We start from the raw sequence: 27,244 nt of genomic DNA, 5'->3' as shown, positions 1-27,244 counted from the left end.
TACGAGCTCACGTGTCACGATGCGACGCCTTGTGAACTCGGCTATTTTCAATATTTTTAAATTAGTTTTTTTCATACTTTTTTGTGTGTTTGGGTCCCGGGGAGACACCAAATGTGACGGGTCTCAAGATGAAAATGTTTGAACCCCTGATATAGCGTCGCGTTTGATGAAAGTGTAAAGCCTAACTTACCAAGAAAGTGCAGCTGAATACCATAAGAGCTACTGGCTACACAGCGGAGGGCATTTCACAACTGCCTCTGCCTACAGTACGGCATACGCATGTGTCAAGATTTAGAAAAGCAAACTGAGAACTGAGACAAAAATATCTACAGCATATAATTTAAAATGCACATTACATGAGCAATACTAAGGCAACTTGTGAACAAACGCATACACAACAGTGCCAATCCAAGCTAACCCAATTGTAAAAGTGGAGCACAATATATTTACCCCCCCCCCCCCCCCCCTAAATCTGTCAGGTGTAAACAATGAATTTCATTGCCAAACAAGAAAAAATACACTATGAACAACAAACCAGTACATCAACAAAAACAGAAAGAAAAAAAAAAGTGCAGTGAATGGTGATAATACATACGATGGCTTGGTGATATTGTGGCTTAATTGTGTCCTCCTCACACCTGGAAAGAATCAAATAAAATACTTCTAAATAGAAGTTAGTTAATGAAATAGTTAAATAGATAAAAAATTCCCTCAAGGCCATCATTTCATTATAGGCTATTAAAGGCTATTTACCATTTCCAACAAACCTTTTCTTAAAAATGTCTTTGTTGTACAAAAGGCAACACGTACCCAAAGGGACAATCCCTTATCACAATTTGAAATCACAGTACAAGATTGAGGAATTACACTCGTATTGTCATTTCTATACATGCCTTTTTCGCACAATTAAAATCGGAAGAATACAAAAATAAAGAGAAATACAGTTGCAGTCACACCACCCAAAGTGGCTAAAAAAAATAAAAAGGCAGACATAGTCAGCGAGGAAGACAACAGGCTTGGCGACTTTCTCGTTTCTTAGAACACTTTCAGATGCTGGGGGTGACGACATCCGCAACACAAGACAACGGCCCCCTGAGGCGGCCCCGCGCGTCGTCACCGAGAACGCCAAAGCCCTGCCCGAATGCGTCTCCTGGGCGCTGCGTCTGGAAAAACGATGCATTATGACTTTTAAAAGCACTGAACGCCGCTCCGTTTGCATAGTAGAAGTCCACAGTAAGACACTTCACCGTCCTTAGCTTTACAACAAAAAGGTTCTGGGGAAGTGTGAATGTCACGTCCGCTTTTTTTTCAACCCCGGACACTGCCGCAGCCGAGGCGGCTTTTAGTTGCAATAAACCACACGACATGGACACAAGACACTCTCTTTGGCTATCGGGTTCAACATGCAACCGCCGAGGGGGGAAAAACGGGGGGGGACTGTTCGGGGCTGCTGCTTCCGAGGTCGAACGAGCTCAAACGGCTCCCCCCCGGTCTGGCAAGGGGGGGAGGGGGGGGTCGGTCGGTGGGTCGGTCGGTCCAGTGATGGTGAAGAAGACTCCAGCAGCGCGCGGGGTTGGGTGTGCTTGTCCTAACTCTGGTGCTGCTGCTGGATGAGGCCCAGTTTGGTCCGGAGGCTCTGGCAGTAGCCCGAGAGGCTGCGGTTCTCCTCCAGCAGCTTGCTGTGCTCCTGGACCAGACGGGAGGTGCTCTGTTGCTCCCTGTTGTCCTGCTCCAGCTCGGAGTTCAGCTCCTGTCTTGACGGGGGGGGGGATGTGTTTTTATTTTTTATGTAATAGGTTCATTAGATATGGTGTGACTATTTTTTGGAATAAATAAATAACATTTTAGAATATTAACTTTTCCTACAACAGAAAAAACATATTTTGAAGCAACAAATGAGGGTGAAATACAACTAAAGGGCCGTCCACACAATAACGATCGCTACAGTATAATTATGTCTATAACTCGTTCACCACAAAAACATTTTTAAACAATATCTTTAATACCATTCAATCCGGGAACGCAGCTCTGTCATTTTAGATTTCTTTGGCTATTTTGGAAAAATCGTGAAGATTTGTGCAAATCTTTGAATATATACATAAATTTTTTTTTTTAAAGCGAAGGTTTTTAACTCAAATCTATGCTTCTGGGAATTCTAAAAAATGTCTTCTAAAAACTAACAGTTTTTTTAAAACGTATGTTGCTATATATATATATATATATATATATATATATATATATATATATATATATATATATATATATATATATGTGGTTCTCAAACTTTGTCATGTCAAGGTCCCCCAAAATGATATGCGTTTGGCCGCGGACTCCCCATCTCAAAATGTTACAAACGTTTGCTTAAAAATATATATATTCAAAAATTTGAACAAATTTTCCATGATAAAAAAAAAAAAAAAAAGCAGATCTACCAGTTCATAGCACTGCACTCAGTGCTTGTATATCTGCTATTTTTTGCTATATTTATTTAAGAAATCTGAAAATGACACGAATGCGTTCCCATTCTTAATAGCTTAAAGAGATATAGTGATAGGTGTGGACAGCCCTTAGACACAGCGTTCGTACACGCTGTGTCTAGATTAAATTTGCGTCGAGCACAACAACGACGCAACAGGAATCGACTTACTTCCTCTGAACGAGAAGGGCGATCTCAGTCTGGACTTTCAGGTATTCCTGGGCCATCCGGCAGTGCTGCTCGAACACGGCCATGGACTCTTTGGAGTTTGGACAAGGGGCCAGTGGCTTGAAAGAGAGACCAAACAGTTCAGTGAGCAGTACTAACAGGACCAGCATAGTGTTCTTTTCATCTAGCTATGATCATAGGTAGATGAAAAGAACACTCAAAGTGTTATTTAACTGTGAGAGCAAGTAATCAAATGGACCCTTATAGGTCCATTTCATTATATTTGTACTCTGAGGATTGTACTGTGCAAGTTCTTAAAGGGATAGTTCACCCCCCAAAATAACTTTTTTTCTATCGATTACTTACCCCATGAATTCATGGAGATTTCTTTGTTTTTGGCGCATTCCTAAGCCATTGATTTGATGACCGGCGGAGTCTCCGGTCATAAAATGATTGGCTCAGGAATGCGACAAAAACAAAAAAAACTATTAATTCAAGGCTTCATGGAGTGTGTAATTGATAGAAAATACATTTTTTTTTGGGTGAACTATCCCTTTAAAATAAGATATTTTCTAGATAGTTTAAAATGTCACACTTGACATTTGCATGTGATAGTTTTTATGAACACAGAACTCACTACAGAAGTTAATCTAAGGCTTAGATCAACGTCTATAGTGAGTCCTGAGGCGGCTAATATAGCGTAGATTCCAAGCTATATTAGCCGCCTCAGGACCGTAAACCTACAAAACAGTATTTTAGAGGACGACGTATACATTTGAAATATTCTGTAATAAATATCAGCTCATTTCTTCATAGGCATTTGTAAAGACATCATGATATACAGTATTACAACAGATGTGGTCCGAATCTTCGGTACTCTCAAACGACCATGAAGCATTCTAAATGCAAGTTCTAATTATCACAATTATCCATGTGTGGATCCAGTCTCATTTGTGATGAATTATTAGTTATGATTATGATTATTCGGTTATACGGTAATTATGACATGGGTCTGAGTGCTTAAAAAGGTGACGGTAGAGAATGTGTGTTCAATGTGTCCGTCTTTAATTCTCATAAATCATGACTTGATTGAATTATTAACCTGATTCTGTACCAAGTGTCCTCCAGAAATCGCACATAGTGCACTTCCAATTGTAAATAATGTATACGCTTGCATATGTCCTGTTTGTGTGATTTATGGGGTTTAGCTGCCTGTCAATATATGTATTTTTTTTTTCTTATAATTTTTATCCCACGATTTTGTAACCCTTATTTTTCACCCGGTGCCAATTTTCTAAGTGATCCTGGGCACTACACTCCCCTCACCAGCCTAGGGAAGCCAGGGCCGAGCTCATGCCTCCTTCAATGTATGAGAGCCAACTGACCTTCTTGTCACCTGACAGGGGGGAGTTTCCCTGGTTGGACGTAGCGTGTGGAAGGAACACGTTATTCCAACCAGTTCCTTTCCCCTCCATCAGGCGCCCCGGCTGTCATGGGGGAGGAGTTTAGTGACCAGGATTGGGCGCTGATGACGCGGAGGAGGAGACACGCCCCCAGCGCCCACAGCGTCCCCGGCGGGAATTGAACCCAGGACCTTCTAGCTGTGAGGCGACAGCGCTACCGACTGCGCCACCGTGCCCTCAATATATGTATTTTAGAAATATTTCCGTAAAATCCAATTCCAATAAAGTTTCTACTCCACTCAAGTTATACCAACATAGACAAAGAACAGAGATCCAACCAGGACCACGTGCAGGTCAAACACAAGCCCTATATACTTCATCAATCGACGAAAAGCTAAACAAATTAAACAATCTACGAGCTCACCAACATGAACTGCATGAAATGCGACACGTTGTGAGCTTGTAGATCTGCCATTTCTGAATATTTCCAAAATATTTGCCTATGTCCAAAATAGGGACCGCAGGTTGAACGCATCTGTGTCACTTTAGATTTCTTTGGCTATTCAAAAATAGCAGATATACAAGCTCATAGCGCCGAGTGCCGCACTATGAGCTTGTAGATCTGCTATTTTTGAAAAGTCTTGAATTTTTTTTTTTTTTTTTCAAAAACTGTAAGGATTTAGATTTTTTCTAAGAATCCTCTCAGGTCTTACTGGGTTAAGAAGTCGGGCGCTGAAGGCCGAGTGGTTAAGGCACATCCCGAGTCGGGGAGCGTCACCCCCCAACTCTCTTCCCCGTTTCCTCTCAATCTACACTGTTCTATCAAAATAAAAAAGGCAGAAAATGCCAAATATCTTGAAAAATAAGTAATTAAGACTTTATATTGAATGTACCTGTAGTTGATGATCCAGTGTTAAGTAGGCCATGGGGATGGAGCTGTCCAAGCCATTGACAGCCACTGCACACACACACAAAGACACATGCTCAAATTCAAGCATTAAACAGGTTCTGATGACTGTGATAATAAATACATCTTTCTACTAATGATTAATAATAAGAACAAGTGGATATATACAGATAGTATATTTACATATTATTGTGGGGGTTTTTTTAAGCACAAACTAGTAGTGACAAGGCTGTACAAAATCAGTGCACTGCCGCCCTAGTGTAAAAGACTGGAAGATTGTCCTCTAGCACCGCTTAGTGGCCTGCTCTGTGCACTGTTTCTTTTTCACCTTGGTTCCATGGACTTCATCATTTTTCATTGACAAAACATGGGCGTGAAACTTACCAAAACACGAGGTTATAACAAGGGTGCAAAAGCAAACAACATGGACGTGTGTCTAATAGGCTCTATTCACAGCAGCCATATTATGAAGACATTCACAGGTGTTACCAATGATACTAATGAAGGCTCTGTACCATTCTGGTCAAACAGTCAGGGTGCTGATATTGTGCATGTTGGCTCACTGGAAACACTGTTACACCAGTGGGTCTACAGTTGGGGTCCAGGGACCCTCATGATTCATTAAGGGGTTTCCAAAACGCCCCTTACGGCCGTGTAACTCTGAGAGTTATGGGGGTTGTGGAAATTGAAAAATCTGAGAATCACTGTGCTAGACTAAATGGAACAGAGCCTTCATTAGTATCATTGGTAACACCTGTGAAGGAAGTGATAATATGGCTGCTGTGCATAGAGCCTATTTGATACAGTGTGATTTTTTTTGCAGAATTTTGACAATGATAGATTCCTTCACTCACTGGAATCAAATGTGATATTTGTCCCGTCTCCGAGTTAAATGAACACTGAGGATTTTACTGAGTACTCCAATAAAGGCAGTGCGTTCCATGTGGTCAAAACAGCAGCATGTGAATTCACCCATTCAGACCGGTAAAGCATCATTTGTGTCATTTTAAGATTTCTTTGGCCATTCAAAAATAGCAGATCTACAAGCTCGAGAGTGCCGCGCTATGAGCTTGTAGATCTGCTATTTTTTATTTTTGTATCGTGAAAATGTGTGCAAATCTTTGAATATATATGTTGTTGTTTTTTACTCAAATCTTTGCTCCTGGGGATTCTACAAATGATCTTCTAAATCCTAAAATTATGTTGCTATAATATCAGTGGTTCTCAAAACCTTTTCATGTCAAGGACCCCAACATCATATGTATTTGACCGCCAAAATATTTAGTTCCAGGGACCCCCCAGAAGCAAATATTGAAGTTAAAAATCTTTGCTTTAAAAAATATTTATAAAAAATGTTCAAGATTTTTCAAAAATAGCAGATCTACAAGCTCGTAGCGCGGCACTCGGTGCCGCGCTATGAGCTTGTAGATCCGCTATTTTTGAATAGCCAAAGTACAGTATAAGACAATGGTTAAAGTGGTCTAAAATGACTGGATGCTTTCCCGGTCTTAAAGGGTTAACAATGCACCCGAAGCCCCAAAGTCTGGCGTAGGGCCATTCCGGAATGGCGTCATACCTGTGGGACTGACTGGCATCCTGTGCTCTGATTGGCCCACGCTGGGGGCAGGCACCGCGGGCTGCTGAGCAGGGCTGTGGGAGCGTCCTGGCTGAGTACCCTCTACACTGGGTACTCTGGACACGTTGGCCCGCAGCGTGCCCGTCTAAAAAAAAACACAAAACAATGGCTGAAATATAAAAAAATAATAATAAATGCAACCTTTGCCAACATATCCAGCAAGAGTGCTTTACTGCAGTCAGGTGAAGTATTTTCACCCACACTAAAAGCCCCTTGCAAACAGAAACCGTTTCATTTGCATGAGGTCTCTATGAGGCTTTGCACATTGTTACCAATGATACTAATGAAGCTCTGTTCCATTTAGTCACAGCACAGTGGTTTCACAGTGGTTTCCACGACCCCCATAACTCTGAGAGTGTACAAATGGAACCAGAGTTACACACCTGTAAGGGGCCATTTGGAAGCCCATGAGGGTCCCTGGACCCCAACTGTAGACCCACTGGTGTAACAGAGTGTTGCCAGTGGGCCAACATGCACAATATCAGCACCCTGACTCTGTTTGACCAGAATGGAACAGAGCCTTCATTAGTATCATTGGTAACACCTGTGAATGTCTTCATACTATGGCTGCTGTGAATAGAGCCTATTGCTGAGTGGCTGCGATGGTTATTTTTTTTTCGGATGTGGGAAAAACGAATTGACCAATAAAAAAAAGTACATCTCTGCTGTCGGGCAGAAACCAGCTAACTCCAAAATGTAAATTTTTCAGGCAAATGACAAAAACAAAACAAAAAGCTGAGTTAGGAGGTTTTGTTCATCATTGATAAGAACAGCTGAATGGACCTCCATGCTCACAATGAGGTTGGAGGTCAAAAGGGGGTGGAGCCTGGAGTCAGCAAAACCAGCTAACTCCACCCCCCCTTTGCTGGAGTTAGCTGATTTAGCAGAAAGTTTGAGGATTCAATGGAGTTAGCTGGTTTTGTCATCAGAATCGCTTTTGATTACTTTTCATTGCTTCAATATTTTTTTTACCAGCACACAGACGTAAAGGGTGTTCAATAGCACTGATTTATGGGGAAGAAAATGCAAAAGCGTCAAAATGGAGTTAGCTGGTTTCTGCCCGACAGCAACGATATCTTACTCGGTGTGCAAACGTAGACTGGCTACAGCTGTGTTCAGATTGTGTTATTCTTTGTCCCAGACACATTTTTCAAGATTGGGAGGGAAAGCCCCAAATTTGGAGATAACGATGGGGCATTTGGTCAAGCGCTGTGGCTCTTGTAGCGTGGGTGGGGAGTCAAAAGAGTGAGTCTGACACCGATCCAGTCTTTGAGCCGTCCGGGACACTGCAATGATGTCAGAAGAGATCAGTTTTCACAGGGGTTTTGATCACAGCGTCCGGCAACCGCCAATGTTTTTAGATCAATTATTGTCGACCATATTTATTTATTGTGCAAAGAAATGAGAAAAAAGCATGGCTCAAAGACAGTGGTCTAAACCAGGGGTCTTCAACAGGGGGTTCGGGACCCCTAGGGGGTCCTCAGAGCTACTATAGGGGGTCCGCCAAATCTTTGCGTTTTTTTACATTAACCACTTGAACCCTAGAATTCCTTTTCTGAGGGGAACATTAGCCGAAAACAGCAGATCTACAAGCTCTCAACGCCGAGGCGTTGAGAGCTTGTAGATCGGCTATTTTTGGCAAAGAGGCTATAAGTGTAGAGGGAAAAAATAGCGGACTAAGTAAAAAAAAACTTTAATCTGAAACACAATTTTATACAATATAGAGTAGGGGGTCCCTGCTTCATCTCTCTCAGCTAGGGGGTACTTGGCCTGAAAACGTTGAAGACCCCTGGTCTAAACATAGTAGACAACGTACAAGGCTACATATCCAACATATGACCTCCCCGAGGACTAAAAGATGAGATAAACAAATCTGGAAAAGGACCAGTAAATGTGAGATTCGTTCAGCCCAGCTCTACTGGCAATACTCACTTTGTAAAATGAGCACGTAAATGCTTGATTGGAGACTGATTAAAATGAGTGTATTATACTGTATCTACAGTGGTATGTACAGTATGAATGTATCAATTCATGTTAACATCTTTCTATTGTTCCGTTTGCCATTTTAAATGTTTGGTCACGTGATTCATGATAAATGTGCAGTGCCAATGTCTGTGGTGTTGTTTTAGGAATTCCAACAACCAAAAAACCCTGGCTGATACAGAGGCATTCACAGGCTTCTCTTGTCCATAGATTAACCCTTTAAGACCGGGAACGCATCTGTGTCATTTTAAGATTTTTTTGGGCTATTTTTGGAGACAAGAAATCGTGAAAATGTGTGCAAATCTTTGAATATAGATGCATATATATATACATTTTTAACTCAAATCTTGCTTCTGGGGGTCCCTGGAACAAACTATTTTGAGATGGAGGGGTCCGTGGACAAATACATAATTTTGGGTGGTGCTTGACATGAAAAGGTTTGAGAACCACTGATATAACATAAGTTAAAAAAAAAGGATTTAGAAGACATTTGCAGAATCCCCAGAATTTGAGTTAAAACGTTCGCTGTAAAAAACATATATGTTCAAAGATTTGCACAAATTCTCACAATTTTTCAAGAATAGCAGATCTACAAGTATAAAATAATAGTTTAAGTGGTTACACAGATGCGTTCCCGGTTTTAATGGGTTTTAACGAACAAATGCCTGAATCATTCTATCACCATGTGCTTTGCACATTATTTTCGATCCATGGCCTAGGCCAGGAACCATGTCATATTTTGGCTTGCGGACAAAGAAAAGAATGCCATTTGCCGTTCATCATTTACATTAGGTAATAGTTTCTTAGATATTAGCCTGACATCTGTTAACCCATTAAGACCGGGAACGTATCGGTGTCATTTCTTTGATTTCTTTGGGTTATTCAAAATTAGCAGATATACAAGCTCATAGTGCGGCTACGAGCTTGTAGATCTGCTATTTGTTTTGAAAAATTTTGCAAATTTGTGCAAATCTTAGAATATATATATTTTTCAAAGCAACGTTTTTTTTTACTCAAATCTTTGCTTCTGGGGGGTCCCTGGAACAAAATATTTTGAGATGGGGGGGTCCACGGCCAAATACATACATTTTGGGTGGTCATTGACATGAAAATGTTTGAGAACCACTGATATATATACAGCAACATACGTCGCTATCCTTACAAAATGTTAGGATTTAGAAGACATTTGTAGAATCCTCAGAAGCAAAGATTTGAGTTACAAATGTTCGCTTAAAAAAAAGATATATATATATACTAGAGTTTCGGGGGGCTACGCCCCCCTCAACCCCAGCCGCGCACGGGGCCCAGCGTGTGCGTGTGTATATTGTGGTACCCAAGTCGCCGGAGTAAAACTGTCCAAAAGAAAAAAAAAAATTTTTTTAAATTTGGAAAAAATGTTAATATTGATTGTTACCTTGGTGGTCCGCGGACCCCCTGGTGGTCCGCCGACCACCTGTGAGTTTTGGGACCCCCGGGGACCCCCCTGGAACATCGCGGACCCCTTCGGCTGTTTTTTTTTTTTTTCATGCACGGTTTGCTTGTTTCTGTCGCTTGTTTTTGAAAACCTGGCAGGACTTGGCAACCCGACTGACATCACTGACGTATCCTTGGTATTTGTACTTCCGGGTTGCATAATGATGACATCACTGTCGAGTCCTTTGGTGTCATGAAGCTAAAAGCTGGTTTGTTTACCACATTTACCAGGGCAACGTGCAGTGCTGTGGCCGTCGGCGTTTGTTTTTGTGTTTGGGATGAACATGGCACGTGAAGGACGGACATATTGTGATCGACACATGAGTGAAGTGAAAGTAACGGCCTGGGTGGAACAAAGGACGTACGTAAGAAGGGGGGGGGTTGAAGCAAAGGAGCTGCGTGTGTGCTGTTGTGGAGGAGATGGGCAGAGTGCAATGGCGGCCGCTGGTGTTGTTTCGGCGAAATCCGTCGCCGTTCGGTGACGGTGGTGTGCACGGTAAACGGTACAAAACTGTTTCACCTTCCGTTTTGTCCGACATTTGGTGAGTAGAATTAATTATGTTGCGCGGTGGAAAAGGTGTAGTGAGCAATGAGATGTCCCCTACGCGAGGCGTAAATTCAGCGCGGCCGCCGTGGCGAGTCAGTTGGCGACATGTGGTCTGGCGGTGCGTTGTTTATTCGATAACAGAGCTGTGGGGTGTCCCCACCGAGGGTGCGGAAGTCGGTCGCCATTTATATAGTTAGATATATATTCAAAGATTTTCACAAATGTTCAAGATTTTTCAAAAATAGCAGATCTACAAGCTCGAGCTTGTATATCTGCTATTTGTGAGTAGCCAAAGAAATCAAAAAATGACACAGATTCTTTCCCGGTCTTAATGGGTTAATACTGCATGGTATGCCTTGTTAGAAGCTAGCAAGAAAAACTGAAATTTTGAAAAAGATATTTTTTCTGCGACAGGCCATAGTTGCTTATCCTTTGTAAAGAAAGCCCTTTAGGATTCCGTTTTGGCAAATAACACTACCTTTGATGGTTTGAACTGCAGAGGGAATTTGGCCTCGATGCTTTTGAGGGTCTCCTCTCGGCCTGTATTTCCAAGCTCCATGTTGCTCTCACTTCTGTTACTGTTGATGGTGCATTCAGCATAGGACCCTGTGAGTGACGACAGCGTTATATGTCACAATAAATAATGTCAAGAACAATGTCAGTGGTCTTACAGCGTGCTGCTGTAACAATGCACAGGTTACGACGTGATACGGTTGCCTATTCAGATACACCAGTGTTGATTTTTGACAGCGCATTTTGATTTAGTCTTAGTCATAGTCTTTTGAATCAAATTCCATTAAGTTTTAGTCATATTTTAGTCATCTGAAATGTTTTAGTTGTTGTCTAGTTTTAGTCGACTAAATATCATAAGATTTTAGTCGACTAAATCTACAGTTGATTTAGTCGACTAAAATGTATTTTGGCGGTGCCTTGATGGCGTCGTAATGGCTGATGTGTCGCAGCGCAACGCGTTGTGAGCTTGTAGATCGGCTATTTTCCGAGCGCAACACAGAGCGCAACCAAACATAAAACGACGTGTCTTTTAGTTCTACTGGATCTCTTCTCCACTAGTCCCTCACTAACATTTTAGACTAGTTTTTATTTGTTGACGAAATTGACAATATATTTAGTCTTGGTTTTAGTCATCATGGCTTAGTTTTTAATCAGTTTTTATTTAGTTTTCGTCCGTGAAAAAAAGGTAGTAGACGAATATTTTTCGTTATAGTTTTAGTTGACGAAATCAACACTGAGATACTCAGAAGGTAAAATATTAAAGAGATAGTTCACTCCCACAAAATGACTTTTTTTCTATCGATTAGTCACCCCATGGAGACTTGAATTCATGGATATTGTTTTGTTTTTGTCGCATTCCTAAGCCAATAATTTGATGACCGGCAGAGGTTCCGGTAGGAGACACAAAGAGTCTCCTTTGGATCTCCTACCGGAACCGGTAGGGATCCCTCGGACCATCCCTCGCTGGTCCGAGGGATGGTATTGAAACCACGTCTCTCTCTCTCGACACACACATGGAATCCCCTTACCGCTTCTTTTCAACTGACAGTGAGGAGCTTTACCAGGAAGCTGTAATGCAGGTGGAGGAACACCACATTCCTCACAGTACAACACACCTGCTGGCAGGCGCCCTTGACCACCCCGTAGGGGTGGTCAAGGGATTAGACTGTATTTCTCTCTACTGAGCTAATACAGTATCTCCCTGGGCTTAACCCATCAAAACCGGGAACGCATCTGTGTAGCCATGTTAACCATTGTTTTATACTTTGGCTATTCAAAAATAGCAGATATACAAGCGCAAAGCGCGGCACTGAGTGAACATTTGGGCAAATCTTTGAATATATATATATTTTTGAAGCGAACATTCTAACTCAAATCTTTGGTTCTGGGGCGTCCCTGGAACAATTTTTTTGGATGGGGGTCCGTGGCCAAATACATATCATTTTGTAAAAAATGTGTGTACATTTGTAGAATCCCCAGAGCAAAAAAAGAGCAAAAAATATGCATTCAAAGATTTGCAAAATGTGTAATGATTTAAAAAAAAAAAATCAGATCTACAAGCTCATAGCGCGGCACTCGGTGCCGCACTACGAGCTTGTAGATCTGCTATTTTTGAATAGCCCAAAGTATAAGATAATGGTTATAGTGGTTAAAATCTAAAATGACACTTATACTTGTGGCAGAATTTTTAGGTCGCGTCCCAACGCCGCCGAATAACCTCCAGGTCCTATCGGCTCACCTTTTACATCTGCTTCTACTGTATTCGCCTCACGATCATGTTAGTACACATGTTTATGTGCACTAATTGTTTTCCCTGCGATGTCTTCTTACCTGTGCTGGTGGCGGACGAGGAGCCACTTCTGTTGCCCGAGCCGTGGTGGTGGGGGATCTGCAGGGGCTCGTCGGATCCCGGGAAGTACTGTGGGAGAACAAAGAAACCGATGTCACCGCTGCAGTGGTGGACAATGTACTCAAAAGGTTTTACCCTTAAGTAAAAGTCTGTTACAAGAAAAAGTCCGGAATTCAAAATTGACTTGAGTGAAAGTACAAAAGTATTGGTATCAAAGTGTTGGTAATTAAAGTACGAAAAGTAAAAGTACAAAAATGTTTGAAAATAGCATATCTACACGCGTCACATCGCGAGACGTTGTGAGCTTGTAGATCTGATATTTTCAAATAGCCTTGGTATAAAATAGGACTAAAGTGGTTAACGTATGTTTTATAATGTAATATATTTATATCTGCAAAGTAACCAGCAACTAAAGTTTTCAAATAATTGTAGTGGAGTAAAAGTACAATATTTGCCTCTGAGATGTAGACCATTGGAAATACTCCAATTGCACTTAAGTTTACGTTTACTGCTAGTCCAAAATGCTGCGGCACGTCTCCTAACCGGAACCCACAACGTTTGAGAGAGTTGCTATGGTCTGTTTTTTTGTTTCACTGTCTGCTGACGCGGCTGCGTCTTGTATTTTCAGTAATGCATCTCCTTTTGTTTATTTTGTTTCTTATTGTCTCCGCCAGGCCGAAATGCTTGGCGGAGAGAGTATGTTTTGCCTCCTGTCCGTCCGTCCGTCCGTCCGTCCGTCCGTGACCAGCTAATCTCCGCCACCGTTGGCCTGGTCACAGTGAAACTGCGCGCACACACTCCCTGGATGCCACAGCAGAACCTCTGCCCCACATTTTCCAGATCAGCCTGTCATAGCACCACCATGAGGCCGACTTTTGCAAAACACATTTTTTGATATTACTCCTACAGATTTTGTCCAAAAAACACGCAAATCGGTAAACAGTATCTCTATAGCCATGTGATCAACACGGACCGTCCGATTTTCCATATTCCATCCTGATTGGCTAACATTGGCTTCCAAAGTTGGTTTGGTCCGTTTCGAACAAAATGCCTCAAATCATGAACGCAGCTTGCGATTTCCGTGAATTTTTTCACGCACATTCCCACTCGGCCGAGGAAGAAATGCCACCCTTTTCACATTGGCCTGTTATAGCGCCACCGGGAGGCCATAATAACCTACCTCACCTGGCGGAAACTTGTGCTCCGAGGAGCACTTTTTCTAGTTTTGCTGTTGTTTTTCTGTGTTTTAGCTTACCCAGTGTATTTGGTTTTTGATTTCTGTACAGCATTTTGGAAACTTTGAGTTGTAAAATGTGCTATATAAATAAAGTGGATTGGATTGGATTGGGCGTACCTTCATGAGGTGGCTCATGGTGCTCTTCACCTCCTCCATGGCAGGCCTCTGGGCGGGGTCCTTGTCCCAGCAGCGGCACATCAGGTCCTCGATGGGCTCCGGCAGGTCTTTGATCAGCGGGGGGCGAGTGCCTGCAATAATAATAATACCACAGCAGCCAATGTCAGTGTGTCCAGTCCGACCGCTATGCAAGGGATAATGTACATTGTACATTATCACCCTGAAGGGCTTTAATTTTCACTAATGACCACCTTACATTATCCCGCTTATTACACGGCTACTTAATAAATAAATTGACCCAAAAGTAACAACAAAACAAAGTATTTCCTTGCTTACGGCAATGAAAGTATATCACAAGTATTGGGCTGGGCGGAGAAATTCGCCTCGGAAAACAAATGACAGTAGTCCATAAGGTAACCGGAAGACTCGAACCCAAGATGCGCTGTCTACATAGAGCCTAAGTGCCCGGCCCACTAGTCCAGCGGTCCGGGCCGTGACAAAACACCTCCCGAAGGGTCCGAGAGCTCGCGTCACCCCGTGCCGTTTTAATGCCGGCTAGGGGAATTCTTCCAGTGCCAAGAGAGTGAGCTCTCAACACGCATAACGCATCAGGAGGTGTTATGTCAGACTTCCACGTTTCCTCCGCACAATAGAACAATAGGATTCAGTTAAAAAGTTGCCCTTTAAAATGAAATACCTTTGAAAATAACAAGCATTTCCAAGGAGTTCAGGGTGAACTGGTGGTCAATGTTTTCTGTCAGTCTTCCTCTCTGCCATGTTTTTTGTCCCCGTCTACTATTCTGCATGATAAAACTATCATGCAGTTATAATAATAATTCAAAATGTTCCTCTTGTTCTTGCCTGCTTTATGTGTGTGCCTTACTGTGCTTGGCACTTGGCTTACTCTCCACTCTTTTGCCAGCTTTCATGTTTTATGTTTTTGACGCATCTGTGTGTCATTTTTTGATTTCTTTCGGTATTCAAAAATAGCAGAAAAATAGCAGATATACAAGCTCCAAGTATATCTGCACCGAGTGCCGCGCTATGAGCTTGTAGATCTGCTATTTTTGAAAAATCATGAAATAACATTTTTAACTCAAATCTTTGCTTCTGGGTTCTTCTAAATCCAAACAGTTTTTTTTTTTAAACATATGTTGCTATAGTGGTTCCCAAACTTTTTCATGTCAAGGACCCCCAAAATGATATGTATTTGGCCACGGACCCCCATCTCAAAATATATTGTTCCAGGGACCCCCAGAAGCAAAGATTTGAGTTAAAAGCATCGGGGGAAAAAAAAAATATATATATATATTCAAAGATTTGCACAAATTCACACAATTTTCCAAAAATAGCAGATCTACAAGCTCATAGCGCTGCACTCGGTGCCGCGCGTATATCTGCTATTTTTGAATAGCCAGATAGATTATAGAACATAGAAGATAATGGTTAAAGTGGTTACACAGATGCGTTCCCGGGTCTCAATGGGTTAACATCTGGCCCAGGGAATATGGCTGAAAACTGTCTCATTTACAGTCATGTTGATTGATGTGCACTGTCCCCTGTACAAATCAAATCTGGGGTAAATAAACACAACGAAAGCAGCATAGCACTACTTGGTGGTAAAAGGGCATGTTTGAAGGAAGGCGTCGCTGACCTCTGTGCACGGCCCACATGATGCAGAACGCAGAGCCACCGATCTCATCGAAGGGCTTCCTTCGAGTGATCACCTCCCACAAGATGATGCCCCAGCTGAACACGTCACACTTCTCACTGTAGTTACTGCCTGTGGAAGAGACAGACAGACAGACAGACAGACACACAGACAGACAGACAGACAGACAGACAGACAGACAGACAGACAGACAGACAGACACACAGACAGACAGACACACAGACACACAGACACAGTAGTTACTGGCAGGAAAAGACCAGTGGTGTAACTAAGTACATGTACTCAAGTACAATTCTGAGGTATTCGTACTTTACTTGAGTATTTCCAATTTCCAATACTTTTACTTCACTACATCTCAGAGGCAAATATTGTACTTTTACTCCACTACAATTATTTCAAAACTTTAGTTACTAGTTACTTTGTAGATTTAGTTTATTATTACAAAATACACATTAACCACTTCAGCCCTATATGCATTTCAGCCATTTGAAAATAGCCAATCTACAAGGTCACAATAAGTCGCGATGCGACGCATTGTGAGCTTGTAGATCTGCTATTTTCAAAATATTTTATACATTTGAAAACTTGAAATGGGACATTCTGCCTGATGAGTACTTTTACTCTTGGTAATTTTACTTTTTTTTTACTTGTAACAGAGTATTTCTACATTGCAGTATTGATACTTTTACTTAAGTAAAAACATTGTGTACTTTTTCCACCACTGGAAAAGAGTAGCTTCTGTTCTCATGAATTTTCACACACACACACACACACACACACACACACACACACACACACACACACACACACACACACACACACACACACACACACACACACACACACACACACACACACACACACACACACACACACACAGTCCCAGCACACACAGTCCCTGTCACTAACACCTTATTGTTAGTGACAAGCACACCTAAGTGTTACAAACTGGTTGTTTTTCCACCAAAACAATCTTAAATAATGCAACTGAATCATTGCTCGTCCACAGCGTGACCTTCGGTTGCAGAACAACACATCTATTGCATGTTGTATATTAATATGCAACCACCCACGCAGTTCCATGACAAATCCAGTATTTATCATTCGTCCTCCTGGGTGATCGCTTTCTGGTGGTGCTTTTTTTTTTGGTCCGCGGCCAAATAAGGTTTGAGAACTACTGATTTCAAAGGCATTTGTAGAATCGGCCTCAGGTCTTAATGTGTTAAATTCTAAATGCATTAAATATCCAATTGCACAACCCACCACTGAAAGTGGAAAGAGACCCATTTGACAAGTAATACAATGGAAAGAGTCTCCAGTCCAAATACAACTACATGAAAGGTAATACACATGCATGCGGAGGCAACTAGAAGTAAAGGTGACACACAACAAAGATTGAAATTTAAACTAGCGATGAACACTTTCAGCTCAATACAAAAGGAGTGCGATGACAGCATGTATGGAACATATACTAGATGCAGCCATCAGCATTTTGCAGATACGGGGTGGTTTGATTTCAATGACTGGAGCGCCCCAGGGGTGTGTACTTTTTCTCCCTCCCCACAAAATCTCATACCCGAAAATTGCCAATCTATAAGCTCACAACGCGTTGCTATGCAACGCATGGAGATGTCGCCGCATGGAAAACGTCTACGCAGTCTCAAAGCTACTAGCAATAGATAGACTGCAAAAAAGCTTCTTTCCACGTACAATCAGGTACATGAACGATCTGACAAGAACCAGAACGAACCAGGGCAAAGGGAAATGCTAAGCTAAGATGCTTTTCACTACTATGCCTGAACTGTACCTTATCTGCTGTATACAGAATATACTGTGAAGTTGTTTACGCAAAGTTAGGTGGCAGCTACTGAGGAAAAAATGAAACAGTGAAAAAGAGAGAAGCAAGTTAAGCAGCCTCGTATACAACATACCAAGTTTTTTTTTCCTTAATTTTAATGCACATGCACATTTGATTTGATGATGCTCTTTTTATTCTCTTTTTGCTCTCTTTCCTTAAATCTTTTTACGTTTTCTATCATAATTCTATTGTTGTTATTACCTATGCTGCTGCATTATCTGAAGGTAGCCAAACCAAAATGAGTTTGACTCTTTTGTACCTGTACACAAGATGTAACAATAAAGTACAACCTTGAACCTTGAATCTTGGTGAGCTTATAGATCTGCTGCTTTCGCCAAATGTTAGCCACAGAATAGGGAGAAGTTTTTTTTGTTTGGGTTGCATAGTGTTCTGTCACTATGAACGTCAGATCTCACAAAACAAAAACAAAAACAAAAAAAAAGGCTATTAAAATACGCAATCTAGCGCAAGGCCTATTGGCCGCACGTTTTAAGCTGTGGCGGACCCGGGATGGAGTTATGCCATTTTTCTACTGTACCATTCATCCTAAGATATCATAACGTCATAGAAAAGGTAAGAAAACCTTAGTCCAAAATTCTCCTTTAACTAATATCTGGACAAAATTTGCACAGTAAGACCCACGTTAATGCCTGAGGAATGAAGTGGCTCACAAGGCGTTCCTCTCTCACCTTCAAACACCTCTGGAGCCATCCAGGCCGCGCTGCCTTTGTTGTTGGTCATGTGGGTCTGGATGTCACACGCCGTCCCAAAGTCACAGATCTTCAGCACGGTGCCCCCCGCCACTAGCAACAAGCTGCACAAAAAGGTACGTTTCATACGACACAACGATTCGTGAGAGGAGCAGGTCAACGCTGAGAGAAAGATCTGATCACCGTTTTAATATTCAATATTCCATCTTATGCCATTCTATACAAACGAAACATTTTTGGCTGTCCGGCCTTTACGCTCCGATGAAGGCAGGACAACCGAATACATTGTGTTGTATGGAATGGCATAAGATGAACTATTAACACATTGAGTGCCAGGTTTTTTTTGGGGGGGTCTACCAAAAAAATACATAGTAAAAAAAAAAAGTACTTGGGAGCCGAGATACAGGCTTTTGAAGTCATAAGTTAACCAGGAAGTGGATTGGAGTCTAAATCTTCGAAAAATGATATCTCCTGGTGCTGTGAAGGAAAAAAAAAAGTTTTTTTTTTTTTTTCAAAAACGGTCATAACCGTTTTTGGCACTCCTCGTTTGGATTATGAAAAACGGTCCGGACCGTTTTTGGCACTCAATGTGTTATCCATTAAGACCTGGAACGCATCTGTGTCATTTTTTGGTTTCTACATTATTTTACACTTTGGCTATTCAAAAATAGCAGATATACAAACTAATAGATCTGCTATTTTTGAAAGATCGTGAAAATGTGTGCAAATCTTTGAATATATATTTTGTTTTAAAGCGAACATTTGTAACTCAAATCTTTGCTTCTGGGGGGTCCCTGAAATACAAACAAATTGATACAATAGAAAGATAATACAACAATACTGATTGATGTTACAATGAATGTGATTTACACTTGAATCCTTGCGTCCCTATTCTGGAGGCAAATGTTCATCAAAAATAGCTGCATCTACACGGTCACAACGTGCCGCAACGTGGCGCGTTGTGACCTTGTAGATCGGCTATTTTCGGCGAAGAGATTTGGTGTAGAGGGAAACACTAAAGCCTAGTGTAGAGGCATACACCACAGGGTTTAAGTGATTAAAGAAAGATCTGGATTTTGCTTTTCACTTCACTGATTTCGACCTGGAAATCAAATCAGTGGCAAGAATTTGCATACTCCCCAAGTAAAATACAAAGGACTTCCCCCATGTAAACGGAAGCTTTGTCCAGTGGTGTAAAGTAAGTACATTTATTGTAAGTAAGTACATTTACTCAAGTACTGTACTTAAGTACAACTTTTACTTTACTGGAGTAGGCTATTTCCCATTGTCTATACTTAAATTACTTCTACTCCACTACATCTCAGAGATACATATTGTACTTTTACTCCACTACAATTATTTGAAAACTTTAGTTACTAGTTACTTTGCAAAATATAGATTATATTATAAAACATACATCAACCTTTAGACCTATTTCATACCTAGGCTATTTGAAAATAGCCGATCTACAAGCTCACAACGCGTCGCATCGCGACGCGTTGTGAGCTTGAGATCTGCTATTTTCAAACATTATAGTACTTTTACTTTTGGTACTTTAAGTACATTTTGATAACAATACTTTTGTACTTTTACTCGAGTAAATTTTGAATTCCAGACTTTTACCTGTAACAGAGTATTTCTACATTGCAGTATTGCTACTCTTACTTGAGTAAAACATTTTGAGCACTTTTTCCCACCACTGTGCTTTGTCAGAGCGGGGTCTTACTTGGGCGGTTTGAGGTCGCGGTGGATGAGGGCCTTGGGCTTCATGGCGTGCAGATAGGCGACGCCCTCCGCACACTGCAGACACCAGCTCATGGCGTGCGAGGCCGTGTACGGGGCCTGGGGTTCCGCGCCATGCAACACTACGCACACATGGTGTTTACAGACGGGAGAGACAAGCATGGCAGAATTTGTGAGTGTGCAAGTGAAAGACAGAGAGCAACAGACAGTATGGGTAAGTGTGTGTGTGTGTGTGTGTGTGTGTGTGTGTGTGTGTGTGTGTGTGTGTGTGTGTGTGTGTGTGTGTGTTTGTATTACTATACTTGTGAGGACCAAACGTTCTCACAAGTATAGTAGAATTTGAGAAATAGACGTTGTGCGAGGACGAGGACCATTTTCCTGGTCCTCGCAAGAAAAATTGTCGTTTTATGGTTGAATTCTTTTTTTTAGAGATACGTTTACAATTAGAAAAAGATTCAGGTTGGGGTTAGGATTAGGATTAGACCTTTAGAGGTTAGGTTTAGGGCTCGGGTTGTAGATTTTTCCCATTTTATACTTAGTCGTGCGGCGATGGCGCACGCCGTAAAATAGCCGATCTACAAGCTCACACGTTGTGAGCTGGTAGATCTGCTATTTTTCGGCTTCAGACTTGCGGTTAAAAATGCCCCAAAGAAATCATAAATCAATCATAAAATCGGCTCCCTAAAATGTTGATGTCCTCACAAGTATAGTAATACAAACGTGTGTGTGTGTGTGTGTGTGTGTGTGTGTGTGTGTGTGTGTGTGTGTGTGTGTGTGTGTGTGAGAGAGAGAGAGAGATACAGTGAGAGAAAGAGAACATTGTAAGAACACATGAGCGTCCATCAGAGTAACTGGTACAGACCTTCACTGACTGACTGACTGACAACTACCCAAACCGTGCTGGTGATTTGACTGACTATCTTTATGTATGGAGACGAACCCTTAGAGCGCTCCCCTGGCGCAGTCGTAACCGCGGTGTCAGAATGCACACCGCAGCGCTCTGTGGATTTGTCTATACTGTATACCAGACTATTTTGGGGGCCCCCCAGATGATTAGCTTAATGTGCAACATTGTTTTCTCACTCAACAGTAAACAAGCCAACATACAGTATAAGTGTATACAGGGTATCTGCACATTTCTAAAGTTACAACTTAAGGACTTTTAAGACCTTTTTAACACCACATTTGGCAAAATTGTGAAATATTACGCAACAAAGAGGCCAACATTGTGAAAAAATAGCCGATGTACAAGTGCGAGGCGTTGTGAGCTTGTAGTTTGGCTATTTTCACAATGAGTCAAACTAAATGTAATGCCTGCAATTCCAAGTGCGTGTCAGGGTGGGGGGTCCCCAGCTCAAATATGATTCTTTTTGGGGGTCCCCAGTTCAAATATGATTATTTTGAGGGGGTTGTGGCTCTGAAAAGTTTGGGAGCCCTTGCAGTATGTTGACATGAGACATTAGATAATCGTATTCTCTTCTGTTTTTTTCGCAGGAGAATGTGTCAAATAAAAACGATTTCATTTTAAGAATGATGTTTACGGCCTTACAGCGTCCTGCCTTACCATTGTAGAGAGAGCCGCCTTCTGCAAACTCCATGACGAGACAGACCTGGGAAAGAACGCATGTCAGAACAATAAGTATGTTGACCGTCTTCACTTGCCAGCTCAGTGTGTGGAAAATATGTTTAGTATTACAACAGGTGCCCGGGTGTTCTCCTCTCACCGGATTGTCACAGGAACCGTAGAGCTTCACGATGTTGGGGTGATTTACCCGCGAGAGCTGACGGAGCTGTAGATAAAACACCAGATAAAGCAGAAGGATTTGGCTCTTTTAACCCATTAAAAGGGATAGTTCACCTCCAAAATGACGTTTTTCTATTGATTAGTCACCCCATGGAGACTTGAATAATTTTTTTTGTTGCATTCCTAAGCCAATAATTTGATGACCGGCAGCAGTTCCGGTAGGAGACAGAGTCTCCTTTGTGTCTCCGGAGCCGCTGCCTACCTTAAGCTTAGGAATGCGACAAAAACATAAAATACATCCATTAATTCAAGTCTCCATGGGGTGACTAATCGATAGAAAAAAGAAAAAAAAATTGGGTGAACTATCCCTTTAAGACCCGAAGGCCGATTCTACAAATGCCTTCTAAAACGTTTTCGTGCCAAGGACCCCCGAATTGATATGGCCGCGGACCCCCATCTGAAAATGTTTTGCGCCAAAAATAGCAGATGTGCAAGGTCGCTTGTATGTCTGCTATTTTTGAGAACCGCTGTTCTAAAGGGTTTTCTGAAAAACCTACATGTATATATATATATATATATATATATATATATACACACACACACACACACACACACACACACACACACACACACACACAGGTATAGCTAAACTCTAATTTTGTCAGAGAGTAAGTTTACAGATGAAATAAGAGAGGCAGTGAACAGGAAGGCCCAGCAGAATGGCATGGGTGGGACTCCGCCACAGGCAGAAAGACAAAGAAATACATTTTAAAAACGGGGAAATTCAGTGTACTACCATTACGCAACAGGTCTGCACACAGCAGCCCAGAAAGCTGTTGTTGCAGAACCACAAATAACACAACCCCCGTTGCAGCTTTCACAAACCAGGATGTTAGCGACACCGCCGCGGAAATTAAAGACCATTAAACAAGCTGTAAGGTTACAGCTCTTCTCCGGTTGCAGCCGTCAACATCATTTAATTTCAGTTGATGCGGTCTAATGATGCATCCTGACAGGGATTGAGAGACCGTGTCAACTTTTGGCAGCCCTCTGTGTAGATTGGGAGTCAGACTTTTGGAGACAGACAAAGGGACATTGCTTTTATTTATGTCTTTTACATTTTTTATCCCAAGTGCCTATGTAATCCTGGGCGCTACTCTCCCTCTGCCAGCCTAGGGAGAGCCCAGAACTAAGCTCATGCCTCCTTCAATGCATGAGAGCTAACAAGCCTTCTCATCACCTGACAGAGGGGGGGGAGGGGGGGGGGGGGAGTTTCCCCCATAGCACGTGGAAGGAAACTGGGCGCACAGGTGACTGTTTCATGTAATCAATTCCCAACAGATCCCCAAACCTGTTGTTTTGGGGAGCGCTGGTTTCAGTTCATTCAACCTCCTCTTGTGTGTTGGCTAGTGAGGCGCACCCTAGCGAGACATATATACTTCATCGTGCAACAATATTGCGTGCTGAGAATAGCTGGCATACAAGCTTACAACCGCGTCGCGGATGCGACCGTTGTGAGCTTGGAGGTCTGCTATTCTCGGCGTGTTCTCTGCACGCGACACCTTTGCGGGGCGGAGCATAAATTACGCTTGACGGGCTGCAGCTGCGCGAGCCAAGCAGGCTCTGGTGGCGTGATCACAGAGCGCTCCCTCCGTTCTTATGACAGCCACTGGAGGTGTGGTTTGGGGGACAACTGCTTTGAATCACTATTATTGTTTACACACAACAGAAACCAAGGATAATATCTTTCAAGAGCGAGAGATCACGGTACAAATCCTAAGCATTCTTCCTCCGTACTGGGAGAAAAACAGCATCTGAAAGTTTGATGGGATGCATTTTTACACGTGAGTGCAATGACCACTTTAACATTGCAACTTATGAGCGGTGGGGTTCATTTGGTGCTGGCCTGCGCGCGCATACTGGTTCTTATCAGTGTGACGTTGTCTGATAAGGGGTCACACAAGTCAACAGGGGTACCTGTAGCTTGCAGGATTCGATGAGCAAAATCTAAATGGACCTGTAAGGGATGATTTTCCTCTACGGTTTTACTCTGGACCTGTCCTGTAAGGGTCAACTTGGTTCCATGTGTACACTCTCAAGAGTTAAACATGCACAGTGCGTATCCTGTGGCACAACAAACACATCTCACCTCGACAAGGAAAGCCTTCCTCTCGTTCTCACTCTCGATGGTCTTGATGGCAACATCTTTGCCTTTCCACTTGGCCTTGAAGACAACTCCGAACGTCCCTCTGCCGACCACCTGGGGAGAGAAGGAAGGGACAATATGATGTTTGTCTGGGACTCTTGGGCAGGGTTGCCATGTCTGCTTAGAATACGCGACTTTGGGCTTGTTTTTCTGTAAAGTTGCTTGTAAATAGTGCTGTTGCGGCCGGGTTGCGGTATTTGGGGCTTGTTAATTAAGTGTAGTTGCTTATTTGGGCTTGTTTCCTAATGTTGTTTAAACCAGTCAAGGACCCCCAAATTAATATGTAGCCTATGTGTCTGCAGACCCCCATCTGAAAATATGTTATGCCAGGGACCCCCATACAAGATTTGTGTTGTTAAAATGTTTTAGCAAAAGATTCTGAATCCTTCAGCTTGTAGATCTGTTATTTAAACTTCAAATAGCCAATATGTTTAAAGGGCTCATATGGCCTAGTCGCTTCTTTTGTTTTTGTTTTTCTTTCGTAGACCTGGTTGCTTGTTTCTCTCACAGAATCTGGAAACCCTGCTCTTGGGAGAGACCCCCACTCAGTGTAAGATCTTGTCGGGGTGGGGGGGGGACAGCAGCTGGAAAGTTGCAGAGAGGAGGCAGGCTAATGCATGCCTGTGTCGTTTACCCAGTGATGTAAAGCAACTACAGTACATTTACTCAAGTACTGTACACTTTTGAGGATTTTCTTTTTTACTGGAGTGTTTCCAATTTTCAATACTTTTACTTCTACTCCACTACATCTCAGAGGCAAATGTTATACTTTTACTCCACTACAATTATTTGACAACTTTAGTTACTTTGTAGATTTTGATTATTATCACAAAACATGCATTACCCTTACCCACTCGAGCCCTATGTATACTTGGGCTACTTGAAAATAGCAGATCTACAAGCTCATAGTGTTGTGAGCTTGTAGATCTGCTATTTTCAAAGTATTTTTATACATTTTGGAAACTTGGAGAAATGGAACATTCTGCAAGATGAGTCATTTTACTTTCAGCACTTAAGTATGTTTTAATACACATAATGTTGTACTTTTACTCAAGTATACCTGACTTTTAAAGCCTCGATCAGTCACCGCTTCAACTTCAATACCTATAGTATGTGTTACCATTTAAAAAAAATAGCAGATCTACAAGATCATAGCGCGGCTGTAGATCTTCTATTTTTTGCAAAGTGTTTAAAAAAGCCTCGATCGAGTCACCTCTTCAACTTCGATGTCCTCATACTGGATGTCCTCGAAGGGGTATCCACAGCCAGGTGGGGTCTCTAGCATCGCGGCAGCTAAAAAAAACAAAGCGATCCGTGGAGGCTGTGGAACAACAAAACTCCCTTCAAGTTAAAGTGTTTATAAACAAACACGATCAACTGAATCTCCTTGGTTGGGAGGTGGGGGGGATCCTCAAGATATTAGCTGATCTCGTTCCATTTAGCTGTTGTTGTTGTGTGGATCCAGGAAGTGATCGCTGGTAGTTTCTGCCTCCGCCGTTACAAAACACTGATTATCTCCTAGTGTTCCACTTCCATTACATTGTAGCGATGATACCCCCCCCCCAACAAAAAGAACCTAAAAGTGTTCAGTCTGGCCTGAATCCACGCGATCCCGGTTGGTTTGCAGGCCTTTTTCCAGAGCCCAGACAAGGGGAGTCTACAGTTTATAGAAGGCAGATTTCATTGACTTGTTGTAAGCGTTGCACTCTGCGTCATATTAACTCTTTCATTGAAATGGAGTGGGAAACGCCGTTTGTCTGAAAGGCCTTTGTTCACCCGGAGATGATCTTGAATACAGCTCGGTTGTGTTGCGCCTACGCAGACTTGCCGCCAGGCGGCGACCGACTCCCAGATTTGACCGCATTCGCCGTTAGCCCTAGCTGTAGAATACAACTCTCGTAGACGTATTTATGATTCTGACGTTTTCAATCTACGAGAGTTGTAGGGTTCACCCCCCCATGGACACAGGGACTCTCTGCACTATGCCCCGTAGACACTCCAAACATGTACAAATTGAAAATAAAGGTTGCTTACCCCCACACCCAAAATGTTAGCTCTCGCTACGGGGTAGTAGTTTAATGTAATAATCCATATCTTTCAATAAATAAGTGTTTTAATGTTGTCTGTGGCCGATCCTGTCGGAAGTTCCCAATGGGCGGTAGTGACGCGCCCATCTGGTGAAACCCGGAATTACACTCAATGTAAACAGGAACTAAACGAGGGTGAAAAAATGGCGTTCGGCCACAGACGGCATGAAAACACTTCTTTATTGAAAGATATGGATTATTACATTAAACTACTACCGCGTAGCGACAGTTAACATTTGGGGATTTGGGGTAAGCACCTTTATTTTCAATTTGTACATGTTTGGAGTGTCTACGGGGTATAGCGCTGAAAGTCCCTGTGTCCATGGGGGGTGAACCCTACAACTCTCGTAGATTGAAAACGTCAGAATCATAAATACGTCTAGGAGAGTTGTATTCTACAGCTATGTTAGCCCCATTACGAGCCTCTCGCTCCGCGGTTCCACTGGCGACTGGCAGCGGTAGGACACCGGCAAAAACGGGTCCGTGGATAAGTAGATTACCCTGGCTGTTCACCACATCGTATCCGAAAACTAAAGGCAGTCCCCTAAAGCTACAGATGTTTGAGGAGTTTGCGGAACCCTAACCTTTTAGAACGGAGCTGAACAACCGCTTAAATCACTTATTTAGTCAGCCTGTGGCCATGTTATGTTTTCCCATTGTAGCCGAACCAGGTGCAGTACTGGCACCTGACGTAGGGGGCTTCTTCTGGGTTGAACGGGAAACATGGCCACAGGCTGACTGAATAAGCGATTTAAACGTTTTTTTCAACCCCGTTCTAAAAAGTTAGGGTTCCGCAAAACCCTCAAACATGTGTAGGCTTAGGGGACTGCCTTTGGTTTTTGGATACGATGTGGCGAAAAAGGTAATCCATGGACCCTTTGCCGGTGTTCTACCGCTGCCGCCAGCCAGCCCAGT

At 42.4% G+C, this 27,244-nt stretch overlaps 1 protein-coding gene across 1 annotated transcript; it reads right to left on the bottom strand.

The window, feature by feature from the left end:
* Positions 1–224: 224 nt before the first annotated feature.
* LOC311036516 (mitogen-activated protein kinase kinase kinase 7-like) lies at positions 225–25,958 on the bottom strand. The gene is made up of 14 exons (XM_084045243.1): positions 25,456–25,958; positions 24,186–24,296; positions 22,017–22,082; positions 21,857–21,902; positions 20,276–20,414; positions 18,529–18,653; positions 15,964–16,092; positions 14,310–14,440; positions 12,937–13,024; positions 11,072–11,199; positions 6,531–6,675; positions 4,941–5,005; positions 2,648–2,763; positions 225–1,754 (listed from the first exon to the last, which is right to left on the bottom strand). The coding sequence occupies exons 1-14, from the start codon at positions 25,525–25,527 to the stop codon at positions 1,589–1,591; spliced, it is 1,527 nt and encodes a 508-aa protein (XP_083901369.1). The 5' UTR covers positions 25,528–25,958; the 3' UTR covers positions 225–1,588.
* Positions 25,959–27,244: the final 1,286 nt, after the last annotated feature.

The sequence above is a fragment of the Gymnoscopelus microlampas genome, assembly GCF_963454915.1.
Source record: "Gymnoscopelus microlampas genome assembly, chromosome: 20".
NCBI classification, from domain to species: domain Eukaryota; kingdom Metazoa; phylum Chordata; class Actinopteri; order Myctophiformes; family Myctophidae; genus Gymnoscopelus; species Gymnoscopelus microlampas.
The sequence above is the reverse complement of the archived record's forward strand: the minus strand, read 5'-3'. Positions and strand labels throughout refer to the sequence as shown.